General features: G+C 39.2%; 1 protein-coding gene across 1 annotated transcript in view; it reads left to right on the top strand.

Annotated features, from left to right (window-relative positions):
* EXOC2 (exocyst complex component 2) overlaps positions 1 to 19,516 on the top strand; it is a 212,840-nt gene that overhangs the window by 161,854 nt on the left and 31,470 nt on the right. Inside the window, exon 24 of the mRNA XM_011984536.1 lies at positions 7,986 to 8,127. Coding sequence (XP_011839926.1) covers positions 7,986 to 8,127 — 142 coding nt within the window. The remainder of the gene's footprint in view (positions 1 to 7,985; positions 8,128 to 19,516) is intronic.

Genomic DNA, 19,516 nt, shown 5'->3' with positions numbered 1-19,516 from the left:
AAGCCATTATCTCTTCAAATATTTTTTCTTCTCTATTCACACTTTTCTGTCCTTCAAGATCTCCTATTGGACGTATGTTAGACCTTCTCACTCTGTTCCTCACATCTCTTAATTTTTTTCTTTTTTTTTTTTCTCCTCATCTTTAATTCTCTGAACTGATTGGGGTAATTTCCTCAGCTGTCTCTTTTTGTTCCTTGTTTCTTCAGCTGTGTCTAATCTGGCTGAAATTTACTGTGTATTGAAATGTTATTTCAGTTGTGTTTCTTCTCCAGAAACTCTTTGTTTTTTGTTACTAAGTAAGGGGAAATTATTAACTTACTATGAAATGGTATAATTTCAAAAATCAGGGAAGGAGATAGTAGTAGCAGTAAAGTTCTTTCCAATGTCTCTCTGATAATTCTATGTAGATAGAAAATCAAATACAAGCTATGGTCAAGTATAAGATTATCCTACTGAGAATAGTGGAGCAAACAAGTGAAGCTGAATATACAGGATGTGAGGTGACTAACGTGATTATTAAAAATTCATGGCTGGGTGCGGTGGCTCCTGCCTGTAATTCCTGCACTCTGGGAGGCTGAGGTGAGTGGATCACGAGGTCAGGAGTTCGAGATGAGCCTGGCCAACATGGTGAAACCCCATCTTTACTAAAAATAAAAAAAATTAGCCGGGCATGGTGTGCACATGTGTAATCCTAGCTACTTGGGAGGCTGAGGCAGAAGAAAGAATCGCTTGAACCTGGGAAGCAGAGGTTGCAGTGAGCTGAGAACGCACCATTGCACTCCAGCTGGGTGACGGAGTGAGACTCCATCTCAAAAAAAAAAAAATTCACAGAAAAAGACACCACTCACATTTTGGATGCGCTGAAGATTAGTAAGACACTGGGTTAGAGCAACAGCAGGAGGGTGAAAGAAGTGAGGCTTGGAAGCCCTCACTGACAAGTCCTGGAGACCTGGCTGTCCTTCTATTTCAGGTGACAGTATATCCTGTTTCATCTATAGTTCTCTTTTTTGTGTTAATACCTCTCCTAGGAATTAAGAGGGTTTTTTTTTTAATTAGTTATTTACTTGGCATTTATTTTGCCCACATTTGACAAATTGTGGTTCAGTAATATAAAGGAATGTCAGTTTGCCACCTGTCCTGCCATCCGTTTGAAAAGAACTAAAAAAAATTAATTTGTCTGAACCTCGTTATCCAGATTCACTTGGATAGCTGTTCTGATGATAGTTTGACAACCTTATTTCTATACAGATGGCGAAGTTAAAGGCAGTCTTTCTGTCATGTTTGGAATGAAAATAATTGTTTGTTGTTTATTTTCTTTCTGGGAAGCACACTTTTTAGAAAGCATTATTACCAAAAATTTTTGAAGTCACAAATTGGAAATTTTAAATTGGAAACATTAAAATACATCAAAATAATGATTTTACCTTTTAAACCATTTTGCCTGTGTTGAAGACAACAGTAAAGAAATTAGAGAAATATGACATCGACTCAGGCGTCTCTTCTCCAGGACTGTCCATTGGGAGCCCTGGGCGGAGTCAGCGCCTGGTGCGTGAGGGGAAAATGTTGTTGAATGTACATGATTGCTGCTAAGAAAGGCAGGACAGTGGCTTACCTGGGAGTATCGACTGCTACACCCACAGTCTGCCTCCCGCATGTGCCTTACCTCTGAAGGTTATTCCCAACAGTTTTTAATGCTTCAAAAGACCCTCCTCAGTGCTCATAAGTACGAATTCAGCGAGTCAGTCTATTTCCAAATATAGAGATTCCTGAACTTACGATGATGAGGCTACCTCCAGATAAACCCTTCCAAAGTTGAAAATATTGTAAGTGCATTTTCTACTTATGATACTTTCTTTCTTTTTTTTTTTTTTTTTTGAGGCAGAGTCTCGCTGTGTCACCCAGGCTAGAGTGCAGTGGTAAGATCTTGGCTCACTGCAGCCTCCGCCTCCCGGGTTCAAGCAGTTCCCTGCCTCAACCTCCTTAGTAGCTGGGATTACAGGCACCCGTCACCACAGCTGGCTGATTTTTGTATTTTTAGTAGAGACACGGTTTCACCATCTTGGACAGGCTGGTCTTGAACTCCTGACCTCGTGATCCACCCGCCTTAGCCTCTCAATGTGCTAGGATTACAGGCGTGAGCCACTGTGCTGGACCAGATATTTTCTACTTACAAGGAGTTTAACCTGATGTAGCGCATCATAAGTCAGGGAGCATACTGAATGCATATTGCTTTCACACCATGGTAAAGTGGGACAATCATGAGTTGAACTATCCAATCATGAGTTGAACTATCATAAGTTGGGACTGTCTCTACACAATTAAATTGTTACCATTTTTAAAGAAGGCACCCTGTTTTTGTTAGAGACACCTGCCCTAAAAGGCCACTGTACTCTCAGGCACCTCCGCTCTGCCCTTTCTCACCCACCAGTGACCCGTAAGCACGCTTCTCTGTTTAACCACTGCATTCCTTAAACATATTGGTTTATAAATGCTTTCTTTTCTTCCTTGCCTATTAGACTGATTTCCTTAGTGTCAGGATGTTTTTAAATTTAATCTTTCTTCCCCACTCTCAGGTAGTGATTAATGGTAGATGGAGCTCACCCTTGCTTTTTGAGCAGGAATCAAGCAGACCCAGTCAACATCTATGTTCAGCAGCCAGTGTGAACAGGGCATTAGTGAAAATGAAGCCGTTGAGATAATAGAAATAGCTGCTAGCATTTATTGTGTCTTCACTTTCAGTGTGCTATGCAAGTTTCCTGAATATCTGTTTAAATCCTCACAACAAAAGTTATGAGCTATGTACTCCTGACATTGGTCCTGCCTTATCACACATTAATACTGCCATTCTACTCTCTTTTTGTAGCATCTGCCTATTAACTATTTGCACATCCGTTTATTTTCAACTTGTCTTTTCCCTTCTCTTTTTAAAAAATGAGGTATTTACCTGCAGTAAAAGGTACAAATCTTAAGCTTACGGATTGATGCTTAAGCATCACACGGTCCAGCATATGCACGCGTTCCAGCATCCACCACCAGATGAAAATACAAAGCCTTCCCTTGTGCCCTGTTTCAATAGGCTCCGTTCTCAACAGCGTTCCAACTGCCACCGGCAGAGAATCATTTTGCCTGTCCCAGAAGTTTACGTGGAGTTCCGTGAAGTCTGTAGTCTTTTGTATCTGGCTTCTTTTGCACCAAATTAATTTTCTGAGATTCATCCAAGTTGTGTGTACCAGTGATTCATTTTCTTTTATTGCTGAGTTTGGATAACCAGATTTTGTTTAATCATTCTCATGGTGATGGACATTGGGTTGTCTCCAGTTTTAGGCCTTTATGGATAAAGTTACGGCGAATATTCTTGTCAGTCTCTTTGTGGGCGTTTGTACTCACTGATCTTGGATACATACCTTGAAGTGCAATTGCTGGTAGTGGCACAAGCCAGTTAGGAACTCTGAGTCGTTTTCCAGAGTGTACACTCCATCGGTGATAAACTCGGTTGTAAACTGCATCCTAGTCAACACTTAATACTACCAGTCTTGTTTATTTTAGCCAGTCTCATTGTGGTTTTAATTGGCTTTCCCTGATACTGATGCCAAGCACCTTCTCTGGTATATTCAGACACTCACATTCAGGCAGCTTCTTTCTTGAAGTGCTTGTTTAGCCCCAGCTCATTTTGTAAATTGGATCAGTCATCTTTCTACTGACGATTTTTAGAAGGTTCTATATAAGTCCTCTGTCACACGTACATACTTTTTCAGTTCATGGCTTGCTGTTTTGTTTTTATAATATCTTTTGAGCAGAACTGTTTAATTTTGATGAGATCCACTGTATCAAGCTTTTAAAATGTTTAATGCCTTTCATATGTTGTCAGAATCTTTACCTGCTTCAATGTCCTGAATATTTTTTCCCAGAAGTTTTGTAACGTTAACTTTTATGTTTAGGTCTACAATGTTCATCCTTATGCCAATATTGCATTGTGTTATTTATTACAGGTTTATAGTCAGTGTTGATATCATGTAGTGTGAGTCTTCCAACTTTGTTCTTTTTAAATTGTTTGGGCTATTTTGGGTCCTTTCCATTTATATATAAATTTTAGCCTGTGAATTTTTACCAAGAAAAGGCCTTTTAGGAGTTCGTCGAATTTGGAGAAAATTACCAATATTGATCATCCTATTTATTTGTTTAGGCCACCTGTAATTTCTTTTAGCAATGTTTCATAGTTTTCAGTAGAGATTTTCCATGTCTTTTGTTAAGTTTATTCCTAGGTATTTTTTTATGGTATTGTATTATAATTCTTGTGTGTCTATTATATAGAAATATAATTGATTTTTGTTATTGACTCTGCTACTTCAGTAAATTTGCTTATTCCATTAGTTTGTCAACCTGCTTATAATTTCTAAATACATGATCATGTCTTCTGTTAATAAAGACAGTTTTGCTTCTTCTTTTTTTGGTATTATTTCTTGCCAGATTTCATGGACTAGGACCTCGGGTATAATCTTGAAATAAGTGGTGAAAGGGGACAACCTTGCATTATTCCTGATCTTCTGGAGAAGGCATTCTCTATTTGTACCGTTTTGCAGATGCCGTTTACACAGCGGATTTTCTTTCTGGTCTTAGTTTACTGAGAATTTTTATCATGAAAGTTTTCTCAAGTGCTTTTTCTTCATCTGTTGAAAAAATACAGCTTCTGCGTGATATATTTTTAAAATTTATTTATTTTATTCGCAAATAGTTTGTTTGGATTTTTATGTCTTTGTTCATGAAGGCTATTGGTGTGAATTTTTTTCTCATAATATCTTGCTCAGTTTGGATATTAGGGTTATACTGGCTTCTTTAAACAAAATAGGAAATGCTTTCAGCCTCTATTCTATGAAAATGTTTGTGTGTGCTGTAACTTCTTCCTTACAGCCTTGGTAGCATCTCCAGTGAAACCACCTGGACCTGGAGGTTTTCACTGTCAAGCCCTTGCCTATAATGGATTCAATTAGTTTAATAAATATAGGACTAGTTGTGCCAGTTTTTGAAGGTTGTGTTTTTCAGGAGATTAGCAGTTTCCTTTCTTTTGTCAAGACTTGATGGTATAAAACTATAATGTCCTTTTACTATCCTTTTAATATCTTCAGGATCTATAGGAATTTTTTTTTTCATTTCTGTTCTTGGCGACATATGAGTTTTTGTCTTTATTTCTTCTTCAGTCTTGCCCAGGAGCTTATCATTTTTGTTATTATTCCTTTTTAATTTTTAAAAATTTTCAAATTTTTTTAAGAGGCAGGGTCTTTCTGTGTTACCCAGACTGGAGTGCAGTAGTTCAATCATAACACACTGCAGCCTCGATCCCCTGGGCTAGAGTGATTCTCTCCCCAGGTAGCTGGGGCCACAGATGTACACCACCATGCCTGGCTAATCATTTTGATTTTTATCTTCAAAGAACCTATTTTTAGCATTGGTAGTTTTCTTTAATATTTGCCTTTTAAAAAAATTTATTTCTGTTCTTTATCTTTTCCTTCTATTTTCTTTGGGTTTAATTTTCTCTTTTTTTAGATACTTGGGGCAGAAAATTAGAGCAGTGGTTTAAGTTTTTCTCCTTTTAAACCTTTCTTTGAAGACGTTTTCAGCTATAAATGTCTAGCCACGGGTTCCCTCTCACAGATTTCGATATGGTGTCCCTTCGCTGGGTGTTACTAGTCTTTCCCTTTTGGATGCCTCCTCCCTTTGAAGAAATCTTACTTAGCACTTGTATTTCACATGCCTGGGGAGCGTCTAATCGTTGATTTCGGTTTGTGTTTACAGACGCTAGAGAGAGAGAGATGAAGAAGGGCAGAGTGACTGCCGGTCACTGTTTCCTCAGTAGTTCGTCTTCTGCGTTCGGATTTATTTGGTTTTAGGTTGGAGCCCTTGCTCATTACATGGGTGAAATACTCTTTGAACCTTTGCGTATCCAAAAATATCTTTCTTGGACTCTGTTAAGAGAATGACACGCTGGCTAACAGGATTCTTGGGTTCTGTTCTTTCGTTCCTGTAGATTTTAATCCAGTGATTTCAGCTCCAAGTATTGCATGTGAGAAATCTTATGTCAGACCAGTTCTTTCTTCTTTATAAGTAAATTATTCTTTTGATCTAGAAGTTTGAAAGTCAGTCTCTCACACTCTCTCTCTCTCTCTCTCTCTCTCTCTCTATTTAGAATAAATGTATTAGAAACTAGAAACTTTAACAGCCTAGATGTGTGGGCTCTCTTACCAGTCTAGCCTGGCACTCTGCAAGCCTACTCAAGTTGCAAACTTGGGTCTTTCTTTAGATCCAGTTAAATTTTCTCCTATTGCTTGTTTAATTAATACCTTTTCTCTAGCTGCTTATATTTCTTTACTTAAATTTCTATTTTTTGCATGTTAGAACTCCTGAATTTATCTTCTAGTCTTGTTCTTCATAATTTTCATCTCTTTACATTTTTATTCTATGCTTTGAAGTAGTTCTTGTACTTCAGATCAGTCTCAACAGTGACCAGTAGTTCCTTCTGTTAATCTACTCATTTGCTACCTTTGGAAGTCATATGTTTCACCTCTAGAAATCTTGTTTTGTATTATACTTTAATCTCCATAAGGGTTTTCTTTATTTTTTCTGTTCAAGTTGTTGCTTGTCTCTTCTGCCGCTGAATTTCACTGCTCGATGGGTGTTCCTGTGCATGGCAGCTGACTCCCTTAGATGTGTGTTTATTTTTCATTGTCAGTTTGTTGCAGCTCAGGCCTGGCATTGGAGAGAAGCCTGTCCCTCTTAGGCTAGTGCTGCAGAAGCAGAACAGCCACCAGCCCCCTGCAGAGTGACCTGGGCCCACACACTCTCCACACCCCAGACTTCCCAATCCTGCATGCTTGGGTCTCTGCCTCCCGTGTCTTCCACTCCTGGCCTCCTGGCTGCTGGTGAGACCAGGCACACTCATATAGGGCCGATGCCAGCCTCCTTTACTCTTCTGCTCCCACTCCCATCAGGAGCCCACAGCGCATGCAGCTGAACCGTGCCAAGGACAGGACTTCCTAATGGGGTCCTTCCTGTTTCTTTTTTCCCATGACAGCGAGTCCTGTGCCTGGCCTCTCTGTGGAGTTGCCTTAGAATCTAAGGCCTGACCTGCAGGCCACACAGGCAGAGCTGTAACTGGAGGGAGAAGCCAGGGGAGCTGCACTGGGGTTGCTAGAGTGTCAGAGCAGGATTATTTTCTATTGGTAACGCTTTTCAAATAAATTAGTTAATATGAAGAAACGTAGCGTAATTTTAAATGGTTCCTTTTTAATTGTAGTTTACTGGCTATTACAATTTAGTATCTATAATGCCTCTTGCTCTGCTTACAGAAATGAGAGGTTAGTATTTTCAAAAATGACTGATAGGGTTAGGCTTTCTGTCCTACCCAAATCTCATCTTGATCTGTAATCTCCATAATCCCCACGTGTCAAGGGAGAGACCAGCTGGAGGTAATTGAATCATAGTGGCAGTTTCCCGCGTGCTGTTCTCATGATAGTAAGTTCTAGCGGGATCTCACGGTTTTATAAGGGGCTCTTCCCCTTCCGCCGGGCCCTTCTCCTTCTGGCTGCCTTCTCCTTCCTCTTGGGATGAAGGTGCCTTGCTTCCACTTTGCCTTTCACCAGGACTGTGAGTTTCCTGAGGGCTCCCCGGCCCGGCCATGCATAACATCATTGAGTCAGTTAAACGTCTTTCCTTTATAAATTACCTCATCTCGGGCAGTTCTTTCTAGCAGTGTGAAAACAGACTAATACAATGACCTATAGTCCATCTATGGAGATTATTTTTTCTTTTGCAAAATAGCTATGCTAAAAGAGATCTTTGTTACTGAAAATATGTAAAATAAATTCACGATTTTTTTGTAGGAAGATTGATAAGTGCTTTTATTACAGTCTGAAGTATTTATTGTTAACATTATTTTACTTTTTCCATCACCCTCAAATAGGCAACTCATACTCGTCATTACGTGTTTCTAGGTTAGCATGGCCTCACTGAAAGAACTAGATCAAAGACTCTTTGAAAATTACATCGAGTTGAAAGCAGATCCCATCGTTGGCTCCTTAGAACCTGGAATTTATGCGGGATATTTTGATTGGAAAGACTGCCTACCTCCAACAGGTAAGTAAACAAAGTTTCTTGCGTAATATGTGGATATGCTTTTATCAGTTGATACCTGCTTGAATTCTTTTCATTTTATTCTCATTTTTCTCATATCTACTGAGAGTGAGAGATTAATTTGATTTTAACTTTTTGTTCGCTTAAACCCATTTCTTGGATAGTTTGGAAATTAGGAAACTTTGTATTATTACTCAGTGGCTTAAAGCTGTTCTGAAATTCTAGAGAATAATTTATTATACTGTATAACAATTGATCGTTTCAGTCATGCATTCCTGCTTCCTACGGTCTTTCACGTAGATACAATAGAGTGGTTGTGAGTGACAGTTTCATGCAATGACCTTGTGTACCTCATCAAAAGAACGTATTGAAGAAATCTGGTCACTTCTATGTAAGACTTGATTAGGGATGCTGTAAAGGCGAAGGATAGGAGAAAAGTGTGTAGGGGTAAGATTATTATAGGAATTTGTCAAAGGGAATGGAGCCCAGAAGGATGAATGACACTGTTCAAGTATCATCTTTGTATCTCAAATGAAAGTCACTTGAATCACTTAAAATATATATTTTTAAAATAACTATTGCTTTCCGAATCAAACTTTTGATTGATCAAGTAGTTGTTTCTTTGTATGAAAAAATGCGGAAAACCTAAAACCAAGCTGCCTGTTGACGCTTTTGTAGAGAAGTAGTTTATGTAGAAGGGGTCATGCTGGTGTCGGACACGGGTTGGCACTTTTGTAGAGAAGTGGTTTATGTAGAAGGGGTCGTGCTGGTGTCGGACACGGGTTGGCACTTTTGTAGAGAAGTGGTTTATGTAGAAGGGGTCGTGCTGGTGTCGGACACGGGTTGGCACTTTTGTAGATGAGTGGTTTGTGTAGAAGGGGTCATGCTGGTGTCGGACACGGGTTGGCACTTTTGTAGATGAGTGGTTTATGTAGAAGGGGTCACACGGGTATCGGACACGGGTCGGCACTTTTGTAGAGGAGTGGTTTGTGTAGAAGGGGTCATGCTGGTATCGGACACGGGTTCTTCGTGGATGCACAGATGCAGATGCACCAGTGAGTTGCTAACAGGTTTGGTAACTTCATTGTTTTAACTCATCACTTTAACCTCCTTTTGTTTGTATTGTATAGTGCTTACACTAAACGATGAAAAATTGTTTACTGTTTAAACACCTTTGGTTTTTATTGTATAGTGTTCACATATAGTGATGCCAAAAGTCTAAAAACCGGGATCATTAAATTAGCCACAGTTACTTAATGTGACCACAGTTACTGAATTTGCTGAGCTCACAGTCATGGCAGTCATGCAAGCCTTTATTCCTCCTGTGCTTTTCCGTACACGCACTTTTCTGTGCCCAAACCACATTCAGTTCATACCCTCAAAGTACATCCTTTTAAAGTCTAAGGCAGATTCTATCAGTATCTTACTTAAAATGCTTACAGTATCTTCTCATAATAGTAAAACCTGGGAAGCTGTGCTGTGCCAACCTCTGCCCTGGCAGCCTGCCCACTGCCCCAGTGCTCCACCCCACAGCCCCTCTCCAGCTGGACTCAACCTCTGCCTTTTTGAAAAGCTCATCCTTCTAAAATATAAATTGAACCCTTTCAATCCCCTGCTGAAAATCCTTCAGGGAGGCTCATTCTCCCGGAAGCTAACCCCAGACTTCTCAACAAGGTGGCATCCTCACAGCTACCAGATTCCACAGAAGCTCAAGTTCCTGGTGTGAAATGGTGTCATATTTGCATGTAACCTACGCGCATCTTCCTGTATGCTTTAAATCATTTCTAGATTGCTTCTAACACCTAATGCAATGCCAGTGCGTTGTGAATCGTTGTTATACTGTATTGTTTAGGGAATGATGACAAGGAAAAAAGTTCGTACATGTTCAGTACAGATGCAACCACCGGTTTTTCCCTCGGAATATTTTCTATTCATGGTTGGTTGGCTCCACAGATGCAGAAGCCACCATTGGGGAGGCCACAAATGCAGAGGCCACAGATGCAGAGGCCACAGATGCACAGGGCCAGCAGTACTCCCTGTGCTTGCTCTGAGTTACCTCCCTCTCCACAGGCTTCCCCAGGCAGCCGGCAGGCCGGGTGCTTCATGCACTGTGAACCCTGTGCCTAGTCCCTCTCACCTCTGCCCCCTCTCCTAACCTCTCCTGCCCTTCCAGGCCCTGTGTCCTCTGGAAGCTCACCCAGCCCATCCCCTGCATGTCTCCAGGTCGTGTTGGCCTACCTCTATCCATGGTGCTCCCAGAGCAGTTCCTACAACTCTCTGTGCCCACAGGACATGTGTTGTCGTTATCTCCCTCCTTGCTGACAGCCTCAGCCCTCAGCACAGGCCATCGTTTGGGTCTCTTGCTCTCAGAGATTTTAGCACAGTGCAGTTTCTGGCACTCAGCTGATGCTGCGTGTGTGTTTGTGGACTGAATGAAGACTGGCAGTTTTCTGTAATAATCTACCATCTTTCTAAATGTGCTGGCTGCTCCTTCTCTTCCAAGTGTTTGTCGTATGCTTTTGCCTGATTTTTCTCAAAATTTTTTTCGGTAGGAAAGTGCGTCATACGGTGTGCTAGTTTCCACTGTTCTTCTGATTCACTTTTTAATAAACAGTCCACAGTGGACATTCATATTTGCCGAATTAAAATGAGTTAGAGTACTCATTTTCTTGTCCTTTGTGAATTCTCATATGGTAGTTGTGCGCACTTTCTAAATTTCAGCAAGTGCATTTCAATTAAAATGCAACTGTCAGGCACATCTAACACATCATCAGTTCCATCTGTTCAACTCTTCAAACTCTTACTGAACAACGTGCATCACCGTGCAAAAAGTAATACATTGTTCGGTAATAGTTCAGATCAATTTGTTAAAGTTCATATCTTCCCCTATGATTAGCGTGTAAGTACATTAACTGTTTACACATCTAACACATCAGCAATTCTATCTGTCTAATTATTTAAACTATTACCGAACTATTGTTGGGTAATAGTTTAAGTGAATTTTGTTAAAGTTCATATCTTTTCCTGTGATTCACATGTAAGGACATTAACTGTTCACTCTGAAATCATTCTTATTTGGTTGTGTTCAAGGCTATTAAATCATTTGTGGTATTTCTTTGAGAATATTAAATCATTTGTGGTATTTCTTTGAGAATAGTAAATCATTTGTGGTATTTCTCTGAGAATAGAGAAAAAACGATGGCACAGCCACTCTGAGTTTCCTGCGCTTCAGTGATTACTATAAAAATGGAGAACAGGCCGCCAGTTTCAGTCTCAACAAAGTGGTTCTCCTCTGTCGTCACTGAAATCTTGGAATGTTAACTGAGAAAGAGGATTGATTTGCCCCGATGCAGAGGAAGACTTTCCTTGGCCAGCCCTGTCTCAGACCTGCTGCTTTTTAGCGTCTGCCGGACACCGGCCGGGGCCGTCGAGGATGTCTGCAGGTGGAGGGCAGGCCTTTCCCATCCACCCGCCCCAAGGTGTCTTGGGAAAATAGACATCTCTGAAGGCCCGTTCCCTGAAGCGCGGCGTTAGGTCACAGTACTTCAGTGCAGGGGCTGCTGGCCATCGTCACGTGGCTGTGGATCCTGTGGCACTTCAGCGAGCAGTAACCAGGGTGTGGGGGGCGGTCAGCGGCAGGCAGTGCCAGACTCCCGGGGATCCGGTTTCTGCTGCATCCAGTGAATTTCCAAGTCCTCACTGGATTTATTTAAGGTACCCAGAGTCCTTTCTCTATGACCTTCACGTTTTCCAGCCATAACATTGAACTAGTGCAAGCCTCTGTTGTGAATTAGGATCAGAGCCTAAATGTAATCCTGAGATTGATCTTAATAAGAGTCTGTAACCTCAGATAATCTTCAATACAAAATTAAGATTCTTCTGGCTGTGTGACATTGAGTGGTGAGGCTTTTTTTTTTTTTAAACATAACTTCGTTTTTTGGTTTTGTTTTTTTCTTAAGATAAACTTTCATAAGCAAATGACACATAACACCGTACTGTCAGCAATTTATTGACTCTTTCTCAGATGCCAAAAACACGTAGAAGTTGTCGGTGCTCGTTTCACTTTTATAAGCTCTATTTAGTTCTGTTCTTTGTGTAGTTTTGACTTCATGATTACTAACTGAACCTCAGCCTTGCATAGTCATATAGTGATTTTTAGTTTGTTTAAAGCTGACTTAAGTTGAGACCTGGTGTAAAGTGAACAACCAAAATAGTTTGACTATTAATCTTCCAAAATAATTTCAATTAACAACTTTAGTATTATCTTCAGAGTTTTCTTCTTCAGAAACTGAATTTTGCAAATCATATGGGTAACTGATTACTTATTGCTGTAGTTACCAATAAATTTAGTTCCGATACTGTATGTAGTGATTAAAAAAAAAATCCAGTTGATTAATTTCATGATTCAAGAAGAGATACCGTTAAAGCCATAGCTATGTTTTTTAAAATCTTACCGTTGGATATTTAAATTGGTGTCACCTCTTTATTTGTGTATATGTCAGTAAAGATTATTCTGGTTAGTTCTGAGTCACAGAACTGCTGTTAAGATTTTAATTGTTCTGTTATCCACAATTATTAAGAGTTCTTAGTATTTGAATTTTATAAATGTTAAATAAATTAAGAATACTGTTGGTCTTTATTTACAAATACACATTGAAGTTCATGTCTTTGAAACATTAAATAAGAAAAAAGTATTTCTTTAAGTTTCTCTTAAATACTGGTTTTAACTATTTTTTCTGTCAAATAGTCATAAAAATTTAAATTAATATATATTATTTAAAGGTGTTTACTAAGTGAATTTAAACTTAATCATTTTCTATAGGTAAACAGTGAACTGATTTTTAATTCAAGTGCTCTTATATTAATTATAGTAATTGAAATTGGGAAGGGGAAAACTTCACATAATTTGTGACATGAGTATGTCTAGGACCATTCTAAAACTAACAGCGGAGTTGGTTGCTTGCATGTATGATGCGTATAACCTGGAGCAGAGTGACCTCCCACCCCTCAGATGCACCAGAGCACAGGCTTGGGGCGCACAGTTAGTTCCGTCAGCAAGCGAGGCTTGTGTGTTGTCCGAGCAGTATGCCAAGCAGCACATTCCAGCAAATTGAAGAGAAAGAAAATGTAAATCTAATTATGGAGACAGAGGCGGAAGCACAGCTCTTCTCAAGTCCATGTTTGTTGAATTTTAAGATCTCTGCCTTTTGGAATGTGTCTTGCAGATGTTTTCACTGAATTTTACGAGAGACATTGCGCAATCAGGTTATCTCTTGCATCCTGTAACTTAAATCATTCAAAGCTCAGGTCCAGTGTAGAATTTCTAGAGAATAAGAAAAATGCTACAAGAATGGAGATAAGGAGAAACTGTAATTTTTGTTTGATTTTCAAAAAATGCGGAAACTACAGACAGACCTCAAAGTTTAATGTAGCTCTCTGAGAAAATGGATCATTAAAATGTTTTGGGGTCCCTATAAAATAAGTTGTATGTTACATGTATATGTGAATTTATACATGCATATATGCCTTACACATGCGTTTATACACACACGTTACTATGTACATGTTTAGTGACGTCGTCAGCATTTATCGCCCATATACCATGTACATGGCAGAGGGTTTCGCGTAAATCACCTGATTTAATCTGTGTAACAACACTTCAAGGAGTAAGCAGTATTTTTTTTCTCATTTTACAGATGAAGTCATTGAGCACAAAGAGCTTAAGTGACTTGCTCAAGGTCATGTAGCTAGGAAGTGGTGGGGTAGGGGTTCCAAGTTCAAATCCAGGCAGCCCTTAATTTTAGGCATTGTGCTGTGTTGCTAGACAGCAAACAGCCTCTATTAGAAATCCACAAAGAAAAAGGTAGATATGCTGGTAGAATAGACGCAAGTTCATGAAATTCACAAAAAAACTAATACAGCCAATAAAATATAAAAATAGGATAAAATTAATCAATTCTCAAAGAATGTAATTTAAAATACCGTTAGGGTATCATTTTGTTAAAACCCTCTGGATTGACAAATATTGTAAAGCTTGATAATACCTGCTTTTTGGCAAAGGTACAAAGAAACAAACTATTCCATCATCTTTCTAGGAGTGTAAATTGGCCCAGCTGTACACATACACGTGTGTGTGTGTGTGTGTGTGTATGCACACATATATATGTATAGAATTTACTTAGAAGTTTTGTTTCTAAGAATTTATCTTAAGGAAAGTTTTACAGAAGTAAGTAAAGAATTATGTGCAGTGATATTTATTGAAGCATTTTTTTAATATATGCAGAATCTGAAAAACTACCTGAATGCCCATTAATAATGAATTGGCTAAATAATGTATTATATATCTAAACAAATACTATGCTTTCTTTATAATGGATGAGACAGATAATGGGGGGACTGTCCATATATTGGTAGAAAATGTTGGTTAAGGAAACATGCATTCATTCTTTCCTCATTTTTATTGAAAAAGACAGTGTGTCAATTTCATATGTACAATTTGACATGCATAAACATATCTTGAAAGGGGGTAGGAAGGAGCATGCTAGAAAACTTTAATTTTCTACTTTAAAATTTTGTTTTTAAAAATATTGGGGAGGAATAGATGTATTTTTATTTTTAAAAAAGAAATTTCTATATTTTAAAGAAATGAAAAACTTCGTGGAGACAGCATGCCACAGAGAATAGGCACATACAATACTCACTCGTTTTCTTCTTGGACACACACTTGGTGTGACAGAAAAATGGCGTACGTGCTGAATTTAGGTTTCAGCAAGTCATTTGACAGTTCTTCCTGATATTTTCAGGAATCCCAGTTGCTGACTTATAACCATCATGTCTTCATGTCAGTCTAGAGGAAAGCCTTTAGTCATTGCAAGAACACTCATTGAACGATGTTCAACATTATGTTAGACATTTGAAAATGGAATACATTCCACTTTGGCTAAATTTATGAAGAAAAACCTAATAAAGTTAGCTTAGTAGTAGCACTGTCTTACACTTAAAAAGTTTCTACAGTGCCTTTATGTAAGCCCGTGATTGAACTATCCTAAAATTAATGACAAAATGTAGCATGTTTTCTTAATCAGAACTGCCACAGAATAAAAAGTACAACCTTCAGAGGAATTTTGGTTTCAGTAATAGAGGAAGAACTTATCAGACTAACCCTTCCACAGTTAAAAATTGAACTCTACACAGAATATAGAAACCAGCTGTGAGAAGCACTGGAGAGCCATCAAAAGCGGACAGACTGGAGGGGTCGCTTGAACCCCTACAGGAGGGGAGCTTGCACCAGCCAGATCTGAGGGCTGTCCACGACTGCTGCGGCAGGTGCCCAGCACTTCTGCAGAAGGCACAGAGGGATGCAGCCGAAGAAACACACTAGATGGAAACTTGAATCTAAAGGAAGGAGAAAAAAGTCTCAGAAATGGTTGATATGTGGGAAAAATAGAAAAGACAAACTTTTTGGGTTTTGATTTTTCATTTTTTAAAAGATGATTGAATGTAGAAAAATGTCTATATTTATTAAGTTGAATTCACAATCAAAGACCTTTCTTTGTAGAAAATTCCAAGTCCAAATGGTTTTACTGATAAGTTCTATGTAACATTTAAGGAATAAACAATACCAATTTTCTACAGACTTTATCAGAAAATATAATAGGAAGCATATTCAATCTCATTTTATGAAACCTACAAAACCCCAAATCAAAAATATGACAAGAACATTACAACGAAAGAAAATTACAGACTAGTGTTCCTCATGAACATTGGAACAAAAAATTCTAACAATTATTTTTAGCAGATCAAAGCACTATTGTCCATACAGTGGAACACTAATTCATTATGACCAAGTAGGGTTTATTTCTTTTTTTAATGTTTGAAATTTTTGTTTTATTTTATTTCGTTTTCCTTTAAGTTCTGGGACACATGTGCGGAGCGTGCAGGTTTGTTCCGTAGATGAAGGTGTGCCGTGGTATTTGGTAGTCATGGGACGACCAGAGGCAGGAGCCACGCTGGCTTCTTCCCAAGATGACACCTCTGCGTAATTACAGTCATTGCCGAGTCTGGTGGTTCTTCCCCGTGATAAATGTCCTAAGGAATGACCAAACAAGGATTCTAAGACATTTTTCTTTCCACTAAACATATATTGCTCTTGCTTTTCTATCAATAAAAAAATAAATCCATAAGCAGAGCTACGCCCTCTGTTTAACATAATTAAACTTCAAGTTCTCCTCCCTTTGCTGCTTTTTTCAGTTTTGGTTGAAGCATTTAGATAAACTTAAATTGTAATGTCTTAGTTCAGCTCTGCACCCCACCCACACTTTCATACTACCGCAGACATCACTTTCAAATAATAACATTGTATTCGCATTATCAGTTCAGCACAAAATAGAAGTAGTTTTCCATTCCCCATTGAACATTTTTAAAAGGAATTTAGAAAGGTGCATTTTAATCATGTGAGTTAGTGATATCACCAATAAGGTCATTTGAGGCCAGGACTTCAGTGTTACAGCGAGCTATGACTGCACCACCGCACTCTAGCCTGGGCAACAGGGAGAGACCCTGTCTCAGAAAACAATTTTTTTTAAAGACCTAATTATACTTTGTCACCTGCCAAAATAAACCATACATTCATTGCCCTGTTTAAACTTAGTCTAACCTGAATTCACAGATATGAAAATATACATGTTTGGAACAGCAAGAGTAGAATAAAGTGAAATTAATCTCCTAATATGTATACTCAGTGTCTATGAAATACTTCATGTACAGATAGAAAGGACATTTGTTTTTCATTCATAAAGTCAGCAAATATTACCACGTCTGTTCTATACAAGGCAGTCTCCAAGTCTTCCAAGCTGTTCACATGGCAGTTTCTGATTTCCAGGTTTGAAGCATAAATAGAGAAGCCGACAGTGCTGTGTAGGAGGGAAGCACTGTGTTCTCACTTGACCAAGTTGGTAAGCACTCGTGTTCTTCAGCGTCCGTGGAGCCAGGGTACTCATCTCAGGAGTGTGCCCTGAGTGTTCTCCATTTGAAAGACACCGAACTGGTAGCACTTGGACACACCCCCTTGGCCAGCAGAGGCTCTAAATATCACTTTCTGGATAGCTCCATCCCATCTCTTACCTGTCAGGTTTCTTTATCTTACCTGTCAGATGTAGATTTTCAGATGTTACCTATCAGAACAGATTTTTTTTTCCCCTATCTGATGTCTTCCTCTCCAGTCTCACACCCTCAAATCCTGCTGAAATATTCTTTCAAAATTCATTTTTGTTGAGGTTTCTTCTTTCCTCACAGTCATGTAATGGTCCCTAGCCTTTGGAGGAAAACAGTTTTAGTACTGGTCATGTGCTGACCTGCTTAGCTCTGAAGCCTCATCTCTTCATACGAGCCGTTCCTGGTCGTCTACACTCAGTCCACACTGGGCCATTGCTAGTCCTCAAAGACCCAGCATTCCCTCTCCCAGATGCCCTCGAGCACACTGCTGCCTTCACGTGACCTTCCTTTCATCCCCTCAGACCTGCCTGAGGCCTGGAGGCACTTGCTGCACCATCACTTCACCTGAGCCCAGCCCAGCTCAGCACTCCCCACACACTGTTCTCTGGTCCACCTGTCTGGATGTGAACCCTCCTGCTGGTGTCTCCTCTCTGTATCCGTGACTAGCAAGGCACCTGGCTTGGAGTAAGCATCCAGTAATAGATTTATTCAGTTATTAGTTGATTGGTTAATGCCTTGGTAAGGCTTACTCAAGCCATAATGATAGGTGAAAATAACATCAATAAAATACCAAATTTACCCTTGGTAAATTAATAGTTATTTTCAACAGAAAGTCAAATTGAGTCAACTATTTTTTATTCAATAAACGTCAAAAAGAGAACTTTGGTTTGTTAATTATTAATTAGGATAAATAACCACAAATAACGTGGACTCCCTCCCGCCCATTTACAGAGAATTCGAGGCCAGGCATGGTGGCTCATATCTGTAATCCCAGCACTTTGGGAGGCTGAGGTAGGTGGATCACTTCACCCCAGGAGTTAGAGACCAGCCTGGGCAACATAGACCCCATCCCGACAAAAAACCACAGAAATTAGCTGGGCATGGTGGCACATACCTATGGTCCCAGCTACTCAGGAGGCTGAGGTGGGAGGATCACGTGAGCCTGGGAGATGCAGGCATGGTGAGCCAAGATCCCATCACTGCACACCAGCCTGGGTGACAGACTGAGACCATGTCTTAAAAAAAAAAAAAGAATTCAAATATTATAAAATACTTGTAACACCGAAGATCTCCTAAATGTAGTTCTACCTTTCTTCTTTATTCTAAAGACTCTTTGAGCCCCACAGAATTTTAAGGGTGCCGTCATGAGCATCATATTCCTAGTGCTGTTCGTTGGGACACTTTAGAATCTGTTTTCATCTCCGAGTGTGGACTGTGGGTGTTGGTGCCCAGTGGGTGGCGGTTTCCCTGTCACCCACCCATCCCTCACGGGGTTCCTGTGTCCTTGTCATTGAGTACTTTGGCACTTTCCGACTTCTGCTTTGATCAGAATGGATACCAACTGAGTGGACTTCATCTCCGAAGAAAGAAGCCTAAGTCAATAATCTTTTTTTCTTTACTGAACTCTGATGGAAAACTGTCAGTTCCTAGGACTACTCTTAATTACATTTAAAAAGCTTAGAGGTAGATGTTAATAGTCTTGTATTTAATCTATTTAAAGCAAAAAGCGATTTTACATTTTCTAAAGGAGTATAATTTTCATCAGTCATCTTTTTTTAAAAAAAAAAAACAGTTTCATTAAACTTCCTTGTTTTCAGACATTTTCTTCTCATTTATAAGCTGTTTGATATATTAGAGTCAGTGCTATAAAACCATTTGTACAATGCTTTAGACATTTGGTTATAGTTTCTTGGTCTGCCAAGCATTTTCCAATAAAGCTAGATTTTGGCTCAAATGGTCTTAAATGTGAAATTTATTAACTTCAAGATGACCCATGGCCTACATATTTTCTTCATTGCATGTCTTATCTGCTAAAGTATTTATTATGTATTAAATTGATAGCTATAAACTGTGCTGTTTGGCACCAGGGTGAACTAACATACTATTGTACAAATAAACAGTCCAAGTCATTTAAAAACTTTCAGTTATGGAAATTTTCAGACATATATCCAAACAGAACAGTCTGACAAATCCAGTTGACCTGTTGGCCAACTTCAGCAGCAATCATCCCATGGCCGATCGTGTTTGCTGTGCCCCTGGGCTCCCCACTACCTCTGAGATCTGTTATTTTGAAGTAAATCCCAGATATTAGATCATTTCATCCATACACACATAAGATAAGGACTGATTTTTTTTTTAAAGAAACATAATCATAATACCATTATTACATCTGGAAAAA

The sequence above is a fragment of the Mandrillus leucophaeus genome, unplaced genomic scaffold, assembly GCF_000951045.1.
Source record: "Mandrillus leucophaeus isolate KB7577 unplaced genomic scaffold, Mleu.le_1.0 Scaffold27, whole genome shotgun sequence".
Lineage (NCBI taxonomy): Eukaryota > Metazoa > Chordata > Mammalia > Primates > Cercopithecidae > Mandrillus > Mandrillus leucophaeus.
The sequence above is the reverse complement of the archived record's forward strand: the minus strand, read 5'-3'. Positions and strand labels throughout refer to the sequence as shown.